Source organism: Marmota monax, unplaced genomic scaffold (assembly GCF_021218885.2).
Source record: "Marmota monax isolate L192 unplaced genomic scaffold, Marmota_monax_Labrador192_F-V1.1 WCK01_AAM20220418_F8-fsc00003, whole genome shotgun sequence".
In the NCBI taxonomy this organism is placed as follows: domain Eukaryota; kingdom Metazoa; phylum Chordata; class Mammalia; order Rodentia; family Sciuridae; genus Marmota; species Marmota monax.
The window spans coordinates 11,797,022-11,817,995 of record NW_026694084.1 but is presented as its reverse complement, the minus strand read 5'-3'; the positions used below and the strand labels follow the sequence as shown (position 1 = coordinate 11,817,995).

The 20,974-nt window shown below is 33.3% G+C and overlaps 1 protein-coding gene across 38 annotated transcripts in view; it reads right to left on the bottom strand.

Moving 5' to 3' along the window:
• Window positions 1-20,974, bottom strand: part of Rims2 (regulating synaptic membrane exocytosis 2) — a 567,034-nt gene that overhangs the window by 382,091 nt on the left and 163,969 nt on the right. For all 38 annotated transcript variants that reach the window (XM_058585652.1, XM_058585655.1, XM_058585668.1 and 35 more), the window contains one exon: window positions 6,786-7,096. In XM_058585652.1, the coding sequence (XP_058441635.1) occupies window positions 6,786-7,096 (311 nt within the window). The remainder of the gene's footprint in view (window positions 1-6,785; window positions 7,097-20,974) is intronic.

Genomic DNA, 20,974 nt, shown 5'->3' with positions numbered 1-20,974 from the left:
ACTATAATTTATTAAACATCAGTTTTAAAAGAGACTTTTTATTTCAGAAATCATATCATATTCTCAAGAAAAAGAAGACTCTTAGCATTGGCTATGTGAGACCATATCAATATTTATCTTCAAACCTATTGATGGATTGTTTTGTCAATAAAAAAAAAACCCTCTCCTCAGACTATACCCAAAAGACTTAAAAACAGCATACTACAGGGACACAGCCACATCAATGTTTATAGCAGCACAATTCACAATAGCTAAACTGTGGCACCAACCTAGATGCCCTTCAGTGGATGAACTGATAAAAAAAAAATGTAGCATATATACACAAAGGAATTTTACTCAGCAATAAAAGAGAACAAAATCTTGGCATTTTCAGGTAAATGGATGGCGTTGGAAAAGATAGTGCTAAGTGAAGTTAGCCAATCCCCAAACAACAAATGCCGAATGTCTTCTCTGATATAAGGAGGCTGACTCATAGTGGGGTATGGAGGGGGAGCATGGAAGGAATACATGAATTCTAGATAGGGCAGAGGAATGGGGGGAAAGGGAGGGGGAAGGGGATTAGCAAGGATGGTGGAATGTGATAGACATCATTATCCAAAGTACATGTATAAAGACACGATGTCAACATACTTTATATACAACCAGAGATATGAAAAATATGTGTAATAAAATTGTAATGCATTCCACTGTCATTTCTTTAAATCAATAAAATTTTTAAAATTAAATTAAATTAAAAATAAAAAACAAAGATGCTGCAGAAAGTACACCAGTCATATTAAAGTCAGTATTACAGGTTTCATTCATCCACCATAAGCACCAAGTATATTAAATTTGGTAGTACTGAAATTACTACCATATATATAGCTATCTTTAGTGCCCTTCTGTTTCCCTGATAATCTAAAAAGCAAAAGAAGAATTATGAAGGAATTAAGGTTATAAAGACACTTGCTTACAAGTTATTAGGATTTTTTTCTCCTATGGCAATCATCAGTTTTATCTTTTCTCATTTCTTAGTTCTCATAATTTCATACTCATACTTTGATTCCCTCTTAAAAATTATTTCCATTTATACATTTTTGTTGGAAACCATGAATGAACTATGGGCATGTCTGAGACATTTCTAAGCAGAGGTGAGCCCCTTTGAGTACTCTAGGTATTATCTTCCCTATATGAGACTGCTTTGCTACCTTGGCAAACATCCTGATCAAAGAGAATTCTGTAATACCTCAGAATTTATTGGCTCAGGCAGCCCTAGGTTAAAACGCAACTTTACAGAGGTAGAAAGAGATACCAATGTGCCCAACTAGCCTTGAAGCACCAGCTGCCTGGAGGAAGAAGAAATATTGCACAACTGATAAGTCCCCAATCAGGCCAACTTCCCCACAGCCTCTGACTTTTTGTTTACCTTGAAGAACCCTTCCTCACAATAAATTCCTTTGATGTGTTTCACTATAAATAAAGCATTCGTGGACTTTTTCCCTTTCTTAGGATCAGACCCATAGAGTCTTTTCCACCCCCAAATCCCCTGCTCTCAAATGTATTTCTTGTCCTTTGTTTTTATTTCTTGATATTACTTTTTCAGCCTTTTATTTCCAGCCAGCCCACATGTCCAAACGTTACTTATTCCCTCCCCGCACAGGCCACTAGTGAGAACTTTTTATCTTATTTCTCTTATGTTCATGCAATTATTTTCTCACAACACATTTAAGATAACCCTTTTAAACAAGATTCATAAAAATTATGCCATAGTTTCATAGATTAGCTCATGAAAATAGGTTACATAGTCTTTTAACCATATGTAATCCATTAAATAAATTTAAATACAACTTGTTTGGTTCTAGGTACACACTCTCAGCACTCTAAAAAGATAGGCATCTCTGTATCTAATAAAAAGAGTCCTGTTGAAAGAAAAATTCATTCTTTTTATCTAATTTCACAATGTTTTAAACATCTAATACCAATAAAATTTCAGTGAAACCTGAAATTTTTAAAATGTAGCAAAAAATCACCCTACAAATGATCAGATATTACTCAATTTGAACAACATACCAAACTATCTTTGCAAGAGCTAATGAAGCCATGTAAGAGACCATAGTGCCTCATAAAATATTAAGAAAAAATTTATTGCAGAAGGCAGGAAGGAAAGAGTTGCCCACATCACCCCTCTACCATCTTCAAGCAATGCAGAACAGTTTGGAAAGAGAAATCTCCCACTTGAAGGATAGAGAAGGAATTAAGTCCAGGTCTCAGACTTGAAACCTACTACCAGACCTGCAATGATGAAACCTAATGCTGGGCATGGCCCCATAAATAGGACCCAGACCAGCACCCACAGACTGAGCCTTTGGAACCATGTTAGCTAAGGGACCAAAGGATTGCTTATACCATCTCTCCCCCAACCTCAGGTAGTGCAGCAGGGAACAAGACTATACCTGCTAGGAAGCAACGTACAAAAGTTAACATAAGATTTTTGCCTTGAAGCCCAGGGTCAGGTCAACCACAGTGAGACCAAGGCCCAGTAAAAAGCAAAGGTCCTAACTATACCCAGATCATGTTTAGACAGAGCCTCTAGACCTATCCCTGCAATAAGCAAAGACTTGTTCCTCGTGGGATAGACATGAGTCTATGGTTTGCATCACTGCCAGCAGCAGTATAGGCCTAGGTATATCTGAGACTGTACAGGTACTTGCACCTATGAGAATCAGGTGCATCCCAACTTTCCCTTATCCTGAGTGGCTAAAGGACTGCCTTCACTAACACTACCTCAACCTTAGGAACAATATTCTATCCACTAAAGATTAGATATGGGACTAAGCAAAGGATTTTGCTCTGGAAGTAAGTGCCAGGCTGGTGAAACCTAACATCAGGCAGACTCTAACAGACCCATCCCCAGGCCAGTGCCAAGAATGGAGCCTCTAAAATAGCTCCAATAGCCAGGTGATAAATAGCACCAGTCTATCAGACTTCTATTCTAGTCAATATCACCTGTTACTGGTTGATATGATCTTAGGTCAATAGTTCACCTCAGAAGTGGGCAGCTCATAGTACTATGAGTCCTACTTTGGTGTTGCACTGGTCTTGGTGGGCTTTGAGCTCAGGGCATGATACAGCATTGTGGCATTTCTGGCTAGAGAACTGTCCACCATTTCTCCCACAGACACAAGCAGCACAACACAGAGAGAATAGGTGTCTGCTTAGGGGAGGAAACCAAAGAGGAGCACTATCATGACATAAGAACGTGGAGTTAATCCCTCCATAGTGCCTGACCAGAGGCTAATGACTGTAGACAAAATCTCTGGACCTCCCCCAGCCCCTGGGAGAGGCTTTTAGGGACAAAGTCCCCCAGTTCATGTTGAACACAACAGCATGGATTTGGAACAAAATTGGGCTTGAATCACCCTCTAGTGCTGAAAAAGTGACAGCATGCCAAAAACAGGCTCGTGGCAAATCTAGACAGGGCATATCTAGTGCCAAAACAGCAGAAGTGACAACAGGCCTAGAGAAAATAAGCACCCTGTTTAGAATTTCTGAAAATATAGGCACAAATATTTCAAAGACTGCAATAAATACCTAATCTTTCCATGCATAGATGATGTCACATACCAAGAAATATCAAAAACTTTCAGGACCCATGGCCTTACCTAACAGCCAAAATATTATGCCATACACCAAGAATATGAGTGAATTCTTGAATGGAGAATTTTAAACACTTATTTAAAGTAAAGGAACAATAATAAAACTAGAAATCAAGAAAACATAAATAAGTTTCTCTATAGGAGTATTAAATCATTTAACAATGAAATGGAATCAGTTTAAAATAAACAAATTACTGAACTGAAAAATACACTAAGCATGTTTAAAAACACAATAAAAGGCATCAATAGCAGAAGACAACAGAAGAAAAAATGAGGGAGATCAAACACAGTGTATTTGAAAATACAGAGAGGAGTAAAAAGAAAAAAAAGAACGAAAGGGAATAAACAAAGCTTAAGGGAATTGGGAGACAGGATTAAAAGAGTAAATATTCAGGTCACTGGGGTTCAAAAGGGACTTGAGACTGCCAAAGGTCAGTCTTTGAATAAAGAAGTCTATTCAAAGAGATAATAGCAGAATACTTCCCAAACCGAGAAAAAGATACAAATGTTCAGAGCAGAAAAGGTCAAAGGTTGCCAGTCAGATTAAATTCAATCAGGTCTACCCCAAGATATATTATAATGAAGCTCTCAAAAGTTAAAGAAAAGTTTCTTAAGGCAAGGGGGAAAAAAAGGAACAAGACATAAGAGTGTTCCAATTCACCTGGTACCAGACTTCTTGGTAAAAACTTTATAGGACAGGAGAGAAGGCAGAAGATTTTTACAGTACTGAATAGAGAAATTACCAACCAAGAAGATTTAAAAAAAAAAATCTGGATCATATATCTCCACCAGACCTGTCCTAGAGGAAATATGACAGGAGTTCTTTAAACTGAAAGAAAGAGAAATTAATGAGTAAGAAGAAAACATCCAAAGGTATAAAACTCACTGGTAAGAGTTACTATACAGACAAAATCAGAATATTCTACTATTGTCCACATAGTGCATAGATTATTCATATCTTTAGTTGACTATAAAACAATTAAAATAATAACTATATTAATAATATGCTAAGAGATAGACAATATAGAAAGATGTAAAATGAACATCAAAAATTCAAAATGTAGGCAGAACGTAATCAAAGTATAGAATTTTCTAGTAAAACATTTTCATTTTCTTTTGTTTCTTATCTTCATGATCATGATATATTGATATATTTCAAAACAGCTTGTAATATTCAAAAGATGTTTTTGTAAGCCTAAAATGAAACAAAACAAAAATCTATAATAGACAAACCAAAATAATAATAATAAGAAGAAGAAGAAGCAAGGAATCAAAACACTCTACTAAACTAAATCAATTAACCACAAAGGAAGATTTTAAGAAAGGAAAGAGTGCACACTGTACATGTATGGAAATATCACACTGAACCCCATTAAAGGTTAGTATAAAAAAGAGTGCTATTGTACATCATGACTATAGTTAATAATAATGTATATTTGAAAACTGCTAAAAGTCTTCTCATAACCAAAAAAATAGGTATATGAGGTAATAATACACATGTCAAATAACTTGATTTACCTTATTCCACAAAGCGCACATGTCAAAACATCATATTACCCACCATAAATAAAACACACCATTTTCATTTGTCAATTTAAATAAATCAGGAAGAAGGAGGAGGAGGAGGAGGAAGAGGAGGAGGAGGAGGGGAAAGAGGATGGAAAAGGAAAATAATAAAACTAAAAATCAAGTTACCAAATGACTTTAATAAGACCTGACCTCTCAACAATTATCAAAAACGTAAATAGGTTAACTTATTCAAAAGACAGAGACTAAATGGATTTAAAACACAAAATCCAACTATATGCTGCTATAAGAAACTTACTTTATATTATTTATAATGTTCAGAAGTGGCAGACACATTTCTGTGTGAATTAAGTAAAAAGTCATGCATTTGTGGGAAACTAGTCCAAATTATACTTATGGCATGATTCTAAACTTCAAATAGAAATACTTGGAATACCCAAAACAGCTTTTAAAAAGAATATTTAAAACAGCCTTTTTAAAAAGTTAGAGACTACCTGGTTTGAAGATAATATAACTCTACAGAAATCAAAACAATGTGGTTTTAGAATACAGATTGATCAGCGAAATGGAATGGAAAATCTACATACAGACCCACTCAAATGTTAACGATTTTTGACAAAGAAAAAAAGCAATTCGGTAGAGAAAAGATTTTATCTTTTCAACAAATGGTATTGAAACAACTGAATATCCATGTTAAAAAAAAAAGACATTTAAATCTTCCTGTTTGACCACACACAAGGTTTACCAAAATTGAATGATAGATCTAAATGTAAAATCTAAAATTATAAAGCTTCTAGAAAAAATATAAGAAAATATTGTTTTCTCTTTATTTAAACTAAAGTTATAAAGCTTCTTGAAGGACTTAGAATAGAACACCTTCCACATTTTAGGGTAGGTAAGGATTCCTTAGACAAGACACACAAACCACTAATGATAATAATAACAAATTAGACATCATCAAAATAAAACATTTTTTTCATTGAAAATTTGTTAAACTGTTTAAGTTATACTTCAAGAAATTTCAAGAAGAAATATTTACAATACATATAGCTTGAAAGGGAATATCAACCACTCTTATAATTCAGGAATTTAAAGTGCAAAAAAATAAATGGTATAGACTTTTCACAAAGAAAATATGTGAATGGTTAAAAAATACAAGAAGAAATGTCCTATGCCATTATTCAAGAAATACAAATCAAGACTTCAGTATGATACTTCAAAGCATCTTGAAAGACTAGAATTTAAAAGAAGTATGTATTTCACTTCTTTATCTGGGAAATCTATCTGATAGCACTCCCACATAAAACATAAGATTGTCTAAACCTATCATAGCTCAAGTCCTGAATATCATATTTAGCATTTATGTAAAATATTAACATTTATAATATGTTCCATGTTTTTTTTTATTTCTGTTTGGAATGAGGATTAAGAATAATATATTCGGGCTAGCACTGTAGCTCAGTGGTAGAGTTCTTGTCTTGCACAAGTGAGGCACTGGTTTCGATTCTTCAGCACCACATAAAATAAATAAATAAAATAAAGGTATTGTTTCCATTTTACAACTTAAAAAAATATTTTAAAAAAGAAAAATATATTCACCTAAAGATTAAACAAAATGTTTACCTGTCTGAAGCTATGTCACTGGCAATTTGGTGCTTCATTCCTGACCCATTTTTAATAGAATCCTGTCTTGTGAGCCCATGAGATCGACTTTTCTCCACTGCAGGTACAGATAAGTCACCTGGGGGTCCTTGGAATTGGGCCTGCTCACGCAGTTTTGCTTTCTTATCCTGAGGCGCCTCCTCATTTCTCAGTCCTCGAAGAACTTTTTGATCAGATTGCTGTGGTATATTAGATCCACTGTTATAAAACCATGCTCCTGATTTAGTGAGGATTTCCTGTTGTTTTCGGCACAAATTACATACCCACATAACCTGTATGTGAAGACACAGGGGAAAATAATTAATGTTCCCAAAAGTGAAAAAACAAAAAGAGAGACAGCAATTTGAGCCAACAAAAAAATTTATGGTTGTCTATCTAAAGTTAAAATGCAATCAGGTTAACTGCTACTATAAATTAAATAATTTATCCTTTCTTTCAATTTTGCCAGAATAATTATAATAAAATAGACAATACTTATTGACAGTACAAATACCAAAGTATAAAGCATCAAATTACTAGTTTATTTTTTATGTAATGAGAGGCATGATGTAATATATAGAAAAAGGATTTTGAAGTTAGATAGTTGAGTTTAAATACCAGATCCAAGATTAGAAACTTTGCAACCTTCAGCAAAGTACTAAACCATCATATCTACAGAATTTAGCTTCTTTAACAATAAAATAAAAAGGAAAGGATATGATAAAAAATACTTATCATCCCATATTTTATAGATAATTAGAAATAATTTATATGAAATGTCTTGTACAATACCTGTTATATAATACACTTCCAGTAAATTAGCTGTCAATATTAATCTATCACCAATTATATTATATGCTCCTTGATGGGGTTTTACTTCTTTTAAGTAGCTCCTAATGGTTAAAATAAAGCTAAGAACATTGTTCAGCTCAAAAAAAAAAAGTATTAATTACTCATTATTTGTAGTAGTACATTTTTAATATGGTAAAAAAGAACATAAAATTGACCATCTTAATCGTTTTTAAGTGTACAGTTCACTAATGTTATATATAATTACATGGTTGCAAAATAGATCTCTGACACTTTCCTTCAAAAACTGAAACTCTACACACATTAAACAGCAATGTCCCTTTCCCTAAGTCCCCTGATCCTGGTAATGGCTATTTTATATTTGATTTTTTGATAGAAAAGTTTTTCAGACTGCAAGAATTTAAGAGTATTGTAATTAATATCTGTGTGACCATAAATATGCATGCCTGTAAATCTCAACTCATAGGTTAGAGCCTTTTAGTTTTACTAGTACTCATAATTATCAAAAAACAATTCAAGATTCTTTATAAACACACACACAAACACACACACCTTTCAATCCTAAATATGCCTATATAGCATTAAAAATAATACAGTAATTCAAAAAAGGAAAGGATTATGAGTTAAAGACTAATGTTAATGAGGCCAAAGCCAACCTCATATGATCAAGTTAACTCTGCACAGAAAAAGATTTAACTAGACTCCACTTCTAACCATTACCAGCCTGCTTATGTAAATTTATTTATTAGAGAAGAAATAAGGAGAAGAGTAAAAATCGATCAGTGTACTCTGTAATATGACTAGAAAATTGTGGAAGATTGTGGCTATTCAACAAACTTATTTCCTTTTCCTCTTATAAACATTTCCTTATATTTAGTTATTGGTGGCTATGGTTTTAAGACTATATTCAAGCCAATGGATTATAAGTGAAATAGTATGTGCCACTTCTATGACCTATAAGAAAAATTCTCACATATCACCTTCATATTTCTTCACTCAAGGCATTAGTGATTACGGAGCAACAGAAAAAATGAACCTGGAAACTCAATGAAAATTTGGAGGAACCCTCAGCTGATTAGTCACATACAGACTTCATAGAAGTCAGAAATAAACTTCTATTATGTTGAGCTACAAAGATTTTTTTGTTTATCTTTTATAGTTGATAGCACTAGCTTAACTAATCTACAATCATTTTAAAGTACATATTCTATTGAATGTGTATCACTAGCACAATCTTTGTATTTGAGAAAAATGCATTGGTAAAAGAAAGATATTTAAAAACTTCAGTATGGTTCACTGACTCATAAAAATCAGTTGTGCACATCTCTTCCCAACTCCATACTTCATGAAGTGTTATTAGCTTGGAATATGTTGTTCCAGGATCTTCTAGCTTTCAGGGCCTGGGTTGAAAAATCTAGAGAGATCCTAATTGGTTTTCCCCTCTATGTGATCTGATTCCTTTCTCTTGTGGCTTTTAAAATTCTATCCTTATTCTGTATAATAGGCATTTTCATTATAATGCCACAATAGGTATATTTAGACTACAGAAATTAGAAAATGCTATAAACTAGAGCTAATTCTAACAGAAAACAGGTTTTTGCATTTATGAGCACATCACTAAATATGTCTATTATATATTCTACTAAAAGAATAAGACTATATTCCATATTAGTAAATGAACTTGGATGGAGCTATAATTTGCCATAAAAATTAATTCAGACCATAAAATTCCAATTTATTTACAGATGGACAAATAACTATTAAGACAAATTCTTAATTATTTATGAATTCATACAATATTCACTAACTGGCTAATATATGTCAGAAACTATGCTAAGAGCTGGTGAATATAGCTGAACAGACATTTTTTCATTGTGGAGTTTATAGTGGGGAAGTCAAGCAAATAAATAATTGTACAAGTATTATTTATATCAGTTATGGTAAATACTACAAAAGGAATGCATTCACACCACAGATTTCCTTAATGCCTTCTCCTCTGGCCCAGGTTGTGTTTGAAGAAAAACAAGGAGGCAGAGATCTGCAAGAGGCCTGGAAGTCCAGAGAGACTCAACCACAATATTACCCTAAAATGTTCACATCACCATGTCCATGTCAATGGTGTCTTTCTCTCAAGGACATCTGGGTTACTGAACAGCAAGCTCCTCCCGAGCACTGCCATGGTGGATTTTCAAAGTTCAGGCACTGGCCCATAACCTAGCAGATTAAGGTTTTCAAATAAATTTCTTAAGCAATTAAGAGATCACTGTGATCTCTACATAAGAGCCTTCAGTACTACAAACACAAATCAGAAATTTGCTTCATCCAGTAACCCTAAATAAACAGCAAGACTTTCCCAGATTCTCCATGAAGAGCAAGCATGGCATCTCTAGCCATAGTCACATTTGCAGGTTGAAAGAGAAAGTCTAATAGGTCTTCTAAAAATCTCTCAGCAGGTAGCAGCAGTACAGACAAAGCTTAAACCTTGGACATTTTTAAGTTTTGGTTGTTATAAACTTTTCTCTGTTGGCTGTAGTTACGGCTTTGAAAAAATTACAAAGAAATGCAGATTATTTCTCTACCTTTGATCTGGTTTTTCTCAACAGCACACTAACCAGATTTTTCTATAAAGCCACCTTACTAGATTTTAGAATGCTGTCTAGCTCCATTGAACAAATTCCCTATTTCTACCCCTTCCTCTGATAGAATTTTAAAAGCCAAGAAAGGCCTAGAGGTTAACTAATTCATAGTCTAGGTTCCTCATTTGAGGACTGTGCTCCACTATTAAATTGCCCTGACTTAGATTCCCACAGGCAGTGCAGACTCCTCTTAGTCTCCAAATAATCTTCTATTTAGCCATGACCCAAGCTATCCGTAATACAGATTATTCTGCAAAATCACCTCTACCCACACTATGGGGAACAAGAGGAGTTGTTGGAGGGACATGCAGCGGTTTATATGTTTTTCATGCCAAAATAGACCTAAGGATAGTTGTGGAAAGCTAATTCTGGCCTTTTCTGACTTTTCTTTACCATGACACACTGCCAAATCCACTCTGAATGACCTATGCCTCAGGTGAGTGCTAGGGCATCCTGAAGAATGAATCCCGGCAGGACCAGTACACCCATGCCGGACCCTAGCCCCAGGCCCAGAACCTCCCCACCAACCCACACAGGAACCAAGGCACAGGTCCTGGCCCAGGACTACTGCACTGACCAGTAGACCCACCTCAAGCAAAGTCCCAGGCCTAGGACCACCCCTCCCACTCACACAGTAGCCAAGGACAGGTTAGTCACAGGACCACACGCCTACCAGCAGACCCAGGACTGAACCCAGGCCTACTTCCACCTACATCTTGGGACTCTGCAGCCATCACCAAAGCCCTCCCCACTCATTATAATGAAAATGCCTATTATAGAGAATAAGGATAGAATTTTAAAAGCCACAAGAGAAAGGAATCAGATCACATAGAGGGGAAAACCAATTAGGATCTCTGAAGATTTTTCAACCCAGACCCTGAAAGCTAGAGGATCCTGGAACAACATATACAAAGCTCTGAAAGAAAATAGATGCTAACCAAAAATCTTATATCCAGAAAAATTAAGCTTTAGACTTGATGGCAAAATAAAAACCTTCCATGATAAACAAAAGTTAAAAGAATTTACAACTCAAAAGCCTGCACTTTATACAACATCCTCAGCAAAATATTCCATGAGGAGATAATTAAAAGGAAAAAACAATGAAAAGAGAAACCAAGTCAAGTTACATACAAAAAATAAACAAAATGACAGATCAAACAAATCATGTTTCAATAATAACCCTGAATGTTGACGGCCAAATTTCACCAATCAAAAGACATAGACTAGTAGATTGCATTAAAAAAAAAAAACGACCTAACAATATGCTCCCTTCAAAAGACTCATCTCATAGGAAAAGACATCCACAGACTAAAGGTGAAAGGTTGAGGAAAACACATACCACTTACTTGGACTGCAGAAACAAGCAGGGGTTTCCATCCTCATATCAAATAAAGTAGACTTCAAGCCAAAGTTAATCAAAAGAGATACTGCTTAAGGGAACCATTCAAAAACAAGACATAAAAATAATAATTTTATATGCCCCAAACAATGGAGCATCTATGTTCATCAAACAAACTCTTCTCAAGTTCAAGAGTTAAACAGACCATAACACAATAATTCTGGGTGATTATAACATACCACTTTCACCACTGGATAGATCTTCCAAACAAAAGCTAAACAAAGAAACTATAGAACCAAATAATACAATCAGTAACTTAGACTTAACAAATGTATATAGATTATTTAATCCATCAATGAGTGAATACACTTTCTTCTCAGCAGCACACAGCTCCTTCTCTAAAACAGACCATATATTATGCCACAAAGCAACTTTTAGCAAATACAAAAAAGTAGAGATACTGCCCTACATTCTATCAGATCATAATAGAATGAAATTAAAAATCAATGATAAAATGAAAAATAGAAGCTACTCCAACACCTGGAGACTAAATAATATGCCACTGAATGAACAATGGGGTCACAAAAGACATCAAAGAGGAGATTTAAAAATTCTTAGAAGTAAATGAGAACACTGACACAATACACCAAAATCTCTGGAAAATTATGAAGGCACTACTAAGAGGAAAGTTCATTGCATGGAGTTCATTCCCTAAAAGAGGAAAAAGTCAACAAATAAATAACCTAACATTACATCTCAAAGCTCTAGAAAAAGAACAACAAATCAACACCAAAAGCAGTAGAAGACAGGAAATAATTAAAGTCAGAGCTGAAATCAACGAAATTGAAACAAAAGAAACAATTGAAAAAAATTGACAAAACAAAAAGTTGGTTATTTGAAAAAATAAATAAAATTGATAAGACCTTAGCCATGCTAATGAAGAGAGGGAGAGAGAAAACTCAAATTACTAAAATCCATGATGAAAATGGAAATATCACAATAGACATTACAGAAATTAAGAAGATAATTAGAAATATTTTGAAAGTTTGCACTCCAATAAAATATAAAATATCAAAGGTATCAGCAAATTTCTAGAGTCACATGATTTGCCCAAACTGAACTGGAGTATATACACAATTTAAACAGATCAATTTCAAGCGATAAAATAGAAGATGCCATCAGAAGCCTACCAACTAAGAAAAGCTCAAGACCTGATGGATACACAGCAAAGTTCTTCAAGACCTTTAAAGAAAAGCTAATACCAATGCTCTTCAATTTATTTCAGGAAGTAGAAAAAGAGAAAGCACTTCAAAAAAAAAATAAAATACTTGGGAATCAACTTAATGAAAGAGGTGAAAGACTTCTACAATGAAAACTACAGAACACTAAAGAAAGAAATTAAAGATTTTAGAAGATGGAAAGATCTCCCTTGTTCTTGGATAGGTAGAATTAATATTTTAATGACCATACTACCAGAAACATTATACAGATTTAATGCAATCCCAATCAAAATTCCCATGACATTCCTCATAGAAGTAGAAAAAGCAGTCATAAAATTCATCTGAAAAAATAAGGGACCCAGAATAGCTAAAGCATCCTTAGCAAGAAGAGTGAAGCAGGTGGCATCACTATACCAGACCTTAAACTATACTACAGAGCAATAGTAACAAAAACGGCATGGTATTGGCACCAAAAAGGACTTGTAGACCAATTGTACAGAATAGAGGACACAGAGACAAACCCACATAAATACAGTTATCTCATACTAGACAAGGGTGCCAAAAATATACATTGGAGAAAAGATAGCCTATTCAACAAATGGTGCTGGCAAAACTGTAAATCCATATGTAGCAAAATGAAATTAAACCTCTATTTCTCAGCCTAAACAAAAATAAACTTGAAGTGGATCAAAGATTTAGGCACTAGAACAGAGACCCTGTGCCTAATAGAAGAAAAAATAAGGCCAAATCTGCACCACATCAGCCTAGGATCTGACTTCCTTAACAAGACTCCTAAAGCGCAAGAAGTAAAATCAAGAATCAACAGATGGAATGGATTCAAATTAAAAAAACTCTGCTCAGCAAAGGAAACAATTAATAATGAGGAGACAGCCTAGAGATTGGGAGAAAATCTTTACCACATGCACCTCTGATAAAGCATTAATCTCTAGGATATATAAAGAACTCAAAAAACTTAATACCAAAAAAAAAACCCCAAATAACCAAATCAATAAATGGGCTAAGGAATTGAACAGACACTTCACAGAAGAAATGCAATTGATCAACATATATATGAAAAAGTGTTCAAAATCTCTAGCAATTAGAAAAATGCAAAACAAACCTATTCTAAGATTTCATCTTACTCCTGTCAGAATGGTAGCTATTAAGAATACAAACAACAATAAGTGTTGGCAAGGATATGGTGAAAAAGGTACACTCATACATTGCTGGTGGGACTGCAAATTGGTTCAACAACTATGGAAAGCAGTATGGAGATAACTCAGAAAACTGGGACTGGAACCACCATTGAACCCAGTTATCCCACTCCTTGGTTTATATCCACAGGACTTAAAATCAGCATACTATGGTGACCCAGCCACAGCAATGTTTATATCAGCTCAATTCACAATAGCTAGACTATGGAACCAACCTAGGTGTCCCTCAATAGATGAATAGATAAAGAAAATATGTTATATATACTCAATAAAATATTACTCAGCTTTAAAGAAGAGTGAAATTATGGCATTTGCCAGTAAATGGTTAGAGTTGGAGAATATCATGCTAAGCGAAATAAGCCAATCCCACAAAACGAAAGGCATAATGTTTTCTCTAATATGAGAATGCTAAATTACAATAAGGATGGGGGCACTAGAGAAGAATAGTGTTACCTTAGATTAGGTAGAGGGAAGTGATGGGAGGGGAGGGCAGAGGATGTGGGGATAGGAAAGATAGTAGAATGAAACAGACATTATTATTGTGTGTGTGTGTGTGTGTGTGTGTGTGTGTATATATATATATATATATATACACACATATATATATGATCACATGACCAATATGATTCTGCAACATGTGCACTCAAAAAAATGAAAAATTATATCCCACCTATGTATGATATATCAAAGTGCATAAATACATTCTATTGTCATGTATAACTAATTTAAACAAATTTAAAAATTTAAGAAAATATATTAATCTAATTGACCACATTAACAGATAAAAATGGTAAAAAAAAAAAAGACTATCAACAGAAATGGAAGAAATATTCAGTCTTCATAAAATATAAAATTCAATATGTAAAAAAAAAATACAAAATCTTGCAAACAAGAAAAAGAAAAGCAATGCCTTAACCCGGCAAAGTCTCTATAAAAACTTCATATCCTATTTAATAATTAAGGATGAAAGGTAAAGACATTCCTTTTAAAGTAAGGGATAAGCTAAGGATCCCCAGTATACCACATAATATTCAACATTGGTCTGGGGGTTTTAGCCTATTAAGCCCACACATGCACACAAGCACAGACAGAAGAATGAAATAAAACTACTTTATTTGAACACTAGTTGACTGTAAACAACATTTGATTATAATAGAAAATCTACAGCCAAAATATTAAAAGTAATAAGAGAGCTCAATGAATTTCCTAGAGCAAAGAATAAACCAAATTAAACAGCATTCCCAAATATCACCAATAAAATTATAAAACATTAAATAAAAAATTTAAAGATACCTATTATAAAGAAAAATAATATACAAAAATTCTAAAAAGAAAGGAGAAATAAAAAAGCAAGACTATTCAATTAAATACCATAAACTATATTGAAAGAGCTAAAAGAACACCTACATCAGTAGACAGATACATTACTGGGGGATGAGAAAACCAAATACTCTCAGGATGTCAGTCTGTCCAAATTACATCTATAAAGTTAAATGCAATTTTAATCAAACTTCATGCCATATGTTTTATGGATTTTATCAAGCTGATTCTAAAATGAATATTAATGAGTCAACAATAAGAAAAACCAAAATAACTCTGAAGAGAAATAACAGTTTAAGGTGGACTAACTCTACTTATGAAGTGAAATTAAGAAAGTGTGACATTAGTAAAGAGATCCTAAATAAAATATGAATCATTTAGAAGCTATAAAAACAGACTCTCACATATATCAATGTTGAGCTTACAAATTAGTGAAGAAAAGATGCAATATTCAATTATTATAGCTGAGACAACAGGTTGTAAATAGATTCCCACTTCATATCAAATATAAAAATCAATTTCAAATGGATTAAACATTGAAACATGAAAGACAAAATTCCTTGATCCAGATACAAAAACACACAAACTATTTTTTATATGATAAATTCTACTATGTTAAGATTTTTAACACTTCTAACTAAAAAAATAAGCAAAGTAAGAAAAGAAAACCCAATCTGGAATAAGTTTTATTGCAATGTAACTAGTTAACAAAAGATATGAATTTGGAATGTGTGAAGAACTTCCATGGTTTAACAAGAAAAGGAGAAACATAACAGTAAAATAATAGATCAAGAATTAGATCAAATAATTCCATAGAGAAACCCAACTGGACAATAAACAAATGGTATTTAACCCCATGAGTCAGGAAATGCAAAATTTTAAGAATCAATTACCAATAGGAAGTTATACTCTATGTACATGTAATATGCCAAAATATACTCTACAGTCATGTATTTCTAAAAAAGAACAAATACAAAATACAATAAAAAAAATCAATTACTATTTCATGTCATCAGGTTGGCCACATTTAAAAGTCTGAAGATACCATGCATTGGAGAGAAAGGAACCAATACAAACATTCCTCTCAGGATTGTAAGTTATTTCATCCAGTTTGAGGAACCATTCTGAATTAGCTAGTGAATTGAAAATAGCTATGTATACTCTATTGCCCAGAAATCTCACTTCTCCTCTAGAAAAGCTCTCAAGCAGGCACAGAAGACATGAACAGGAATGTTCATTCGGCACTATTTCTATTAGAAAAAAATATAGATAATGTAAGTCAATATGATAATGGATAACTATAGCATACTCATGCAAGAGGATTATATGTAGCAGTCAAAATAAACAAATTTAAAGGAATGTAATTTTGAGATAACTGTCAAAACACAAGAGTTGGACAAAGAAAGCAAATTTCAGGAAAGTATACACACTATTATACCATAATATCAAGTTTAAAATCTTGTGAAATAACATATTAGGCTTGGCTATATAGGTGTATAAACTATACAAATAAAAGCATGCATAGAATGATAAGTATTTGAGATAACTGCTATATCTCTAATAAGAGACAAATATAAAACAAATATGGCAAAATGTTAAGATTTCTATAATTGGATATTATTCAAACTTTTTTACATGTTTGAAACATTTCAAAATAAAAAAGAATAAAATAAAAATATAAAAAAGGAATACACAATCCAGACAAGGTGGCACACGCCTATAATCCCAGTGTCTGGGGAGGCTGAGGCAGGAAGATCACAAGTTCAAAGCCAGCCTCAGCAAAAGCAATTCAGTAAGATCCTATCTCTAAATAAAATACAAAATAGGGCTGGGGATGTGGCTCAAGTACCCCTGAGTTCATTCCCCGGTACCCCACCCGCCAAAAAAGAAAAGATATAGCTTACTTTCAGAAGTTTCTTTGTGGAGTGGTAGGAGTAAAGGGATCAGGCAATTATATAAACAGTAACCAATTAGTTGTACTTTTTTTGTAACTGCTGGGCATGAACCCAAGGCATTGTTCATGCTAAACAAGTACTCTACCACTGAGCTATACCTACAGCCCATCTTGTAGTTTTCTTTTTTATTTTATTTTATTCAAAGCAAATAGTTTGCTTTATAAATTTTCTGTTCTAAATGTAATTTTACAAAAAACTAGAGAAGCATTTTAAAATATATTGATTATTGTCAGAATAGGTAATTGCTGCCTTCATAATAATATGAAACTTCAAATTTTTAATTTTGAATTGGATTTTTAGCTTAAACTTCTCTAATTTTTTAAGACAATTAAAATGGTTGGGTTATCTTACAAGATTAAGGAAACAATATTGCTGTAGTTGTGATGTTTTCCCACTAGTCTGTGCTATGGCACTTTGTTCAATCTGGCTCAACTCAATTCACTGCATATTGGAACTACATAGTTAACCTACTTTTTCCCCTAAAAAACATATTAAATGTCCATTAAAAATGTGTAAAATAAAAACTCAGGCAAAATGAGTTGAAACAGTATCATTATTCTATAATTTAAAATGTGATATTGATTAGAATAATTATTTTCCATTGCATATTGAGTGATTCAAAAATTCAATAGAGGAAATATAAACAAACATATTATACACTGACAGTTTACTTTCCATAATCTAGAAGAACTTACAAGTTATGATGAATAAACTATAGAACTATTAAATCATATCAACAACATTAAAGTAAAATTTTGATTTCAAAACAGGGGAAAGCAAGTTTAATTTTTCTTGAAATAGAAGGTATATGCACCTAAAAGACTTCATTATAAACAGAAACCAGAACATGAGGATTTCTGAAGAGGATATCCTATAAAAGGAAGGGGACAAGACATAACTATTTGAAGGTTCACAGATGGTAAAGAAGATGTCAGTTTACCAAATTGCAAATGTATAGCTAGAGGCAATGATGGTGAAACACTAATGAAATATAGTGATATAGAAAATACAACAATCCTTTTAAGGAGAATAAATTTTTAAGAAGTTGTGTTAATTCAGAGGGGGAAAAGTTCAGAGCACAAAGCTTCATTTACCTGATTCTCAAATTCTTGCTAGTAATTCTTTAAATACTTTAAGATTAATGATAAAAACTACTTGGGATCCTCCATGATTTCTTGCAAATAAGTTTCCAGAAGCCATGGACTACTATAAGAACTTTCCTTTGCAAAGTGTACTTTTGGCTCCTGCACTGCTAGAAGATAATAACATAATTAATCACATATAATCATCTGACCCACTCCAAATGTAAGGCAGGTCCAGCTTAGTCCACCTAAGAAATATCTACTACTGTAAAAAAGACAAGCCATATCACAATACTATCATAGCACAAAATTTAAAGCACATCTTTATATCTGGTTCAGTGCCTTTGTATTTTGATTTATCTCAAATTTAACAAGTCTAAAATTGATTTCTAGGGGCTGGGATTGTGGCTTAGTGATAGAGCGCTTATCTGGCATGTGCAGGGCCCTGGGCTGGATCCTCAGCGCCAAATAAAAATAAATAAAAACAAAACAAAGGTATTGCGTCCATCTACAACTTTAAAAATTTTTTTTAAATTGAATTCTAGACACTCCAAAATTGATCCATCCACAGTCTTACTTATGGTTATTAATGGCAACTCTCCATTCTTCCAGTTTGCCTCAGGCCAAAATCTTGGAATGACCTTCTTCTCTCATATACCATACACATTCCCCAGAAAAACAAACAACAACAAAAAAAACCCTTGATTCTACTTTTTAAAAACATCTGATAAAATCTCTCCACCTCCACCACAATTACCCTAGTCTAAGTAACCAACATCAATCACATAAATTATTGCAATAACCTGGTAACTAATCTCCCAGCTTCCACTCTTCTCTCCTATTACAACAAAATTGTCTAAGTAAGCCTTTTTAAATGTAATTAAAATAATCTTGTTTTTTAATCAGAACATTTAATGCTCCCTATTTCACTTAGAATAAATGCCAAAGTCCTCATAGTGATGCAAAAGGTTCTCTACAATCTCACCCTGTGTCTTATAGTGTTCTCTACTTCTTTGTTCCACACTCACTTGCTCTGCCCCAGCTACACTGAACTTCACTGCTATTCTTCCAACATGTCAAGTATGTACCTACCATAGGACCTGGTACTTGCTGATCTGCTTTCTCCTAAAATGTAAACACTAACTAACTCATTATTTTCAAGCTCAACTGTCACTTTTTAAGACCTTCCAAACCACCAAAAACCACCCAAAATAAGGGGTCTCAATTTTCATTTTCTCTAGGGTGCTTACACATTCTAATCCTTACTTATCTCATTTGTTGCCTGCATACCCTAACTAAAATATTTTTTTTCTGGGAAGATAAGAGATATTTACCTATTTAGCTCATTGCTATCTTCCAATGCCTAAACAATACAAAGATTTATTCAATGAATGAGTAAATTAATATATTAACCACAGGTACAGAATACTACTTTCTTTAAAATGTTTGCTTTGTAAATTTCTACAATCCAAGTTTCATAAACTATCTTTAAGAAAAAAAGTAGCAATTAAGACTTTAAAATTCAAATATTACTATGAAATTTACTTTTCTGGTAAAAATACTTGTTTAATAAAATTCAAAGCATGGAAACAAAGTATTTTAAGATTACTTTTGTGTGCACTAAATTGCTTAAACATTTAAATTAAAATGATATATAGTGTTTATCTCAGAGGTTTCCAAACTTTTTCAATTGAAATACACTTTTGATTTATCTCAAATAATTTTAGAATCTAATCTAGATCAGAAGAGGGAGAATGCCACATTTATTTTTCATTAGAAACAGCCATTTCTGTGTAATACTCTTGATAACATAATTTCTTTCTTGAAAAAACCTCTAAATATAGGCTAGTTTCTTTAAATATACCATAAGTATTAATGAAATATAAAGTGATTGGGTCCTCTTACACAACTCATACTCTCTATTTCAAACTTACTACAAAAAGCCACAGTTATCAAGACAGTGTGATACTGACATAAGGACAGACATATATAGAGACCATTGGAATAGAATGAGAAGTCCCCAAAGCCCCCCTCCCCACAAAAAAAAAGTGTACATCTACGGGTTTTTTATTCTCAAGAAGGGTACCAGGAATATTGAATGGGGATAGTCTTCTTAACAAATGGCACTGAAACTACTGGATATTTACAGGCAAAACAACAAAGTTGAATCCCCAACTCACACCATATACAAAAATTTAACCAAGCATAATGAATCAAAGACTTCAATGTATGAGCTAAAATTATAACATTCTTAAAGAAGAAATAAGAGTAAATCTTGGTGACCTTAGTTTAAGCAACTGTTTCTTAGTTGTGATACCAAAAGAATAAGCCAAAGAAAAAATAGAAAAATTAGATTTCATCAAAATTAAAAAATCTATGCATCAAACTATTTGTCTTTCTTTTTCTTTCTCCCTCTCCTTCTCTCTTTCTCTCTTTCCCTTTCCCTCTGTCTCTCAGAAGGGGGTAAAGCAAGATGTTTATTTGAATCAACTCTGTGGAAAGAAGAAGAAGGAAGCAGTATTAGACATAAGGTAAGTTATGAAGTACCCTTAGCCAATCTTGCAGGATTACTGAGGCAAGAACTGCTCACTAGCA